Source organism: Temnothorax curvispinosus, unplaced genomic scaffold (genome assembly GCF_003070985.1).
Source record: "Temnothorax curvispinosus isolate PA1 unplaced genomic scaffold, ASM307098v1 QBEX01003408.1, whole genome shotgun sequence".
Classification (NCBI taxonomy): Eukaryota; Metazoa; Arthropoda; class Insecta; order Hymenoptera; family Formicidae; genus Temnothorax; species Temnothorax curvispinosus.
The window spans coordinates 55475-60232 of record NW_020213188.1 but is presented as its reverse complement, the minus strand read 5'-3'; the positions used below and the strand labels follow the sequence as shown (position 1 = coordinate 60232).

General features: G+C 33.5%; 1 protein-coding gene across 1 annotated transcript in view; it reads left to right on the top strand.

Annotated features, from left to right (window-relative positions):
- LOC112452484 (titin-like) overlaps positions 1 to 4758 on the top strand; it is a 25593-nt gene that overhangs the window by 3131 nt on the left and 17704 nt on the right. Inside the window, 3 exon segments of the mRNA XM_025012720.1 lie at positions 1 to 1147; positions 1444 to 1466; positions 1531 to 4755. The exon segment at positions 1 to 1147 is cut by the window's left edge and continues 11 nt beyond it. Coding sequence (XP_024868488.1) covers positions 1 to 1147; positions 1444 to 1466; positions 1531 to 4755 — 4395 coding nt within the window.

Sequence of the window (4758 nt, the reverse complement as noted above, 5' to 3'; positions counted from 1 at the left end):
AAAAAGAAAATTATTAAACGAAAAGGGCAAAAGCAGCAAGTGACAGAGGAGACAACTGTAGAGGAAAAAGATAAGTTACCTGTAACGACAGTTCTAGAAGGTCCTATAGAAGAAATTGTCGAAGAAACGACTTATCCTCTTCCGTATCCCGAATTCGCGAAGCCACTTGAAGAGGAGGAAGTGAGAGAGCAAGTGACAGTAACTGAGGAAATAGTCGAAGGAATGAAACCGAAGAAGATTACCAAAAAGAAAATTATTAAACGAAAAGGGCAAAAGCAGCAAGTGACAGAGGAGACAACTGTAGAAGAAAAAGATAAGTTACCTGTAACGACAGTTCTAGAAGGTCCTATAGAAGAAATTGTCGAAGAAACGACTTATCCTCTTCCATATCCCGAATTCGCAAAACCACTTGAAGTGGAGGAAGTGAGAGAGCAAGTGACAGTAACTGAGGAAATAGTCGAAGGAAAGAAACCGAAGAAGATTACCAAAAAGACAATTATTAAACGAAAAGGGCAAAAGCAGCAAGTGACAGAGGAGATAACTGTAGAGGAAAAACATAAGTTACCTGTAACGACAGTTCTAGAAGGTCCTATAGAAGAAATTGTCGAAGAAACGACTTATCCTCTTCCATATCCCGAATTCACAAAACCACTTGAAGAAGAGGAAGTGAGAGAACAAGTGACAGTAACTGAGGAAATAGTCGAAGGAAAGAAACCGAAAAAGATTACCAAAAAGAAAATTATTAAACGAAAAGGGCAAAAGCAGCAAGTGACAGAGGAGACAACTGTAGAGGAAAAGGATCAGTTACCTGTTACGACACTTGTGGAAGGCCCGGTAGAAGAAATCGTCGAAGAAACGACTTATCCTCTTCCATCTCCCGAATTCGCAAAGCCACTTAAAAAGGAGGAAGTGAGAGAGCAAGTGACAGTAACTGAGGAAATAATGGAAGGAAAGAAACCGAAGAAGATCACCAAAAAGAAAATTATCGAACAAATTCCCGAAGGAATGACTGTCGGCAATGTGGATAATGAGATACAGGAGGTAGGAGCCGCAAATGATCTTGACGCAGACACTACACCAGAAATACACATTAAACCTAAACACGATGGATTGATAAAATATAGAGTCAATAAAAAAGTTTTGGAAGGTAAGTTAGGTTTTTACTTTGTGCGCTTACTAATGTTTACGTTCTTTTGAAACATACATTTCTTCTTTACTATTTTTTGACGTACACAATCAACAGATTTTTATATTAAAACTGAAAAGAGGAACGTAAGATAATATCATTACTGGTTATCTATTAATACTTATATTATATGTAATATTAATATTATTGACACCTATTAATATTATTGACTACACATTAAAATACAGTCGTTAATTAAAGGCTTTTTTTATTACGTAATCTTCTTTCTGATCTAATTTCTTATTTTTGTCTTTTAGGTACCAGAGAAGAAATGTATCAGGTAAGCTAAAGTACAACTTGTTTTATTTAATATATCATAACATATTTTTATTATATTCTTACAGCGAGAAGAATCAATTAATAGAATACCTGAGGAAACTGTAGAAGAAATTGTGATAAAAGAAGCAGAACTTCAAAAGGCTCAACTTTTTGTAGATGACAAAGACTCGGTTGAAATTATGAAAATTGATGTCAAGGAAACACCACTAGAGAAAGAGAAAGTCACGAAGACAAAGAAAATACCAAAGAAGAAGGATGAACGTATCGAGGCTATCGAGGAGTTAACTGTAAAACCAAAGGAAATAGTTGAACTGTCAGCCGAAATAATTAAGGAAAAGAAACATGTAATAGAAACTGCAGATGTTCTTGAGGAAGTTATTGAAGAAATCCGAACAGACATGCCAAAGAAAGAAAAGGCTAAACCTGTCGTGGAAGATAGAGAAGAAAGTATTATGATTACAGAAATAGATATACAGACATCAGCAGTTAAATTACCTGAGAAAGAAGTAGATATTGAGGAAGAAATAATAGAAACTGTCGAAACACCTACAACAAAAATTATTGAAACACCAATAAAAAAGAGAATAAAAAGAAAGAAGATAAAGTCTCATGAAGATAACGTGCCGGAAGAAATTCTTCAAGAAATTGTTTTAGAAAAACCAGAAATGGAACAAGCTCAAACTATATTTTCTCCTAAAGAAGGTATCGAAATTACGCAAATCTTAACTGAATCATCTATTACAAAATTCACAGAAGATAAAGCTATACCCCAAAAAGCTGCAGTGCACGCAATTAAAGAAGAAGAAAGCATATTTAAAAAAACTTTACCGGAAGAAACAAACACGATTCCTGTTCAGGAAGAAATTACTATCGAGACTACTAAGGAAATACTAAATGAAAAACCGAAAGAAGAAGAAATAAAATTGACTATCATAACAAAAGAAGGACTCAAAGTTACTGAAATAATTTCAGACACTTCCACTGAGAATTTTCTTGAAAAGATAAAACCAATAAAAGAAAGGATATTGCCAGTCAAAGAAGAGGAGTCACAAATTCGAGTAGAAGAAGTAATCGTAAAGAAAACGCCACTTGTTAAGAAGAAAGCTAGAGAAATGAAGGAAGACCAGCCAGAAGAAGCAATAGAAGATATAAAAATGAAAAAACCTACAAAGGAGAAAGCTAAAAAAGATATACTTTTACAGGAAAGTGTCGAAATTTTAGAAATAGCAACAGAAATAAGACCTGAAGAATTCGTTGTCGAAAAAACAATCGTTGAGAAAGAAGCTGAATTGAATGTAGCGCCAACAGAAACTATTGAAGTTATTGAAGTTACTCTTGCTGTAGCAGATGATAAAATAACAGAAAAGGAAGAAGCAAAACCTAAAATTGATGTTAAGGAAGAACAAGAGGAAAAACTAACTTCTATAAAAAAAGAAAAGATAATTGAAGAGAAAGAAAAAATAGTGGAAGAAATAATATCTGTCAAGCCTAAAATGGAAGAAACAAAAAGAGATAAAGTTGTCCTAAAAACTACAAAGGAAGTGGCGGAAGTAATTCCAGAAGCTAAAGTGGAAGATACTTTAAGAAAGAAAAAACCTGAAGACAAATTAAAGGAAGTAAAAGTAATACACCCCGAAGAAATAAAAGAATTTGAAAAACCGACAGAAGAAATTGTGTCCACTGTAGAAGAGAAACTTAAATCTATCGAGAAAATAAAAGAAAAAAAAGTCATAAAGAAAAAGAAGAAGCCCGTCAAGACGGATATAGAAGAATGGGTAGAACCCGAGTACGAAAGACCTGTATTAGAGCCGATGCCTGAAAAAATTGAATGGGAACCAACGAAAAAGAAGAAGGAAAAGAAAACATTGCCTGAATCTGTGCAAAAATTGGTTCGACAGAAAATTGAAAGAAAAGAAATCAAACCTACAAAATTAAAATATATTGAACCAATCCAAGAAACAGTTCAATTCGGTGCAATTAAATTGAAAAAAGTAACAGTTGTAAAGAAAAAGGAAATAACTGAACCAATATTCCCTAAAATCATGTTACGAAGTAGAATTACATTTATCGATGACTATCCGGCAGAATTACAGATGCCAAAAGTTACGTACATGGAAAAGAATCCAGCACAAGCCGGCATTTTATCTAGAAACACAGAAGAAGCATTACAAATTATAAAGAAAAAGTACAAAAAGCCTAAAATATCAGAGAAAGACTTAATTGAATTAGAGAAATTAGATAAAGAGTTCGAAGAATTAAAGAAAGTTCCTTTGGAACAAATAGAAGATAAATCTATATATGAACGCACACCCAAAAAGTCTCAAAAAACGCTCGAAGAACCACAAAAGCTCATTATTGGAAAAGGTGAAATAAAACAAGAAGATAAAATTGTACCGGAAGATGTTAAACTAAAGAAAATACCGATAAAAGAACCTGAACAAGTAATAAAAAGTAAACAAAAACCTAAAAAAGAAAAATCTCTAGAAGATATGCCTCAGAAAAAAGAAGAAAAACCTGAAGAAACCTTTACATCTAATGAATTTAAACCAATAGAATTTGATAGCCCAGAAATTGAAAAATATATACCTGAAGAATTCGAAATAACCAAGAAGCCGGAAATTGAACCTGTCTCAAAACCATATAAACCATCAAAGAAAAAGAAACCTGAACAAGATATCGAGCAAATTCCTCTAGTAAAGGGAATACCAAAACCACAGGAGCCCGAAGAAGAACCCGAGGTCAAATTTCGAATACCAACTTCAGAAAAACCAGAAGATGAGCCCGCAACAATAACTTTAAAAGGCTGGAAGAAAACGAAACCCGAAAAAGAAGGCACAGAAAAATATCCAACTAAAGAAAAAGACATTACCCCAACGATGCCAAAAGAAATTACTGATGAATATACAGTAAAACAGAAGATAAAACCAAAAAAGATCAAGGAAAAAGAAATAAAACCGCAAGACAGTAGTGAGCATATCATTTTAAAAGAGCCTGTTGAAGAGAAGCAGGAGATCCCAACAGAAGAACTAATTGTAAAAAGACCAAGAAAGAAATCAGAACCGGAAGAGAAGCAAGATATACTGGATGTTTCTCAAGAAGTGTTATTGAAAAAACCAAAGGAATTTGTTGAAGAAAAAGTAGAAGATGAGGTAACAATCACAAAACAGATTATTAAAAAAGGAAAAGAAGATGTAAAAGAAGTAACTGAAGAAATTACATTGAAAAAGAAACCAAAGAAAAAGTCGATTACCGAGGAACCTGCTGCCGAAATCATCGTAAAGAAACCCTTTCCA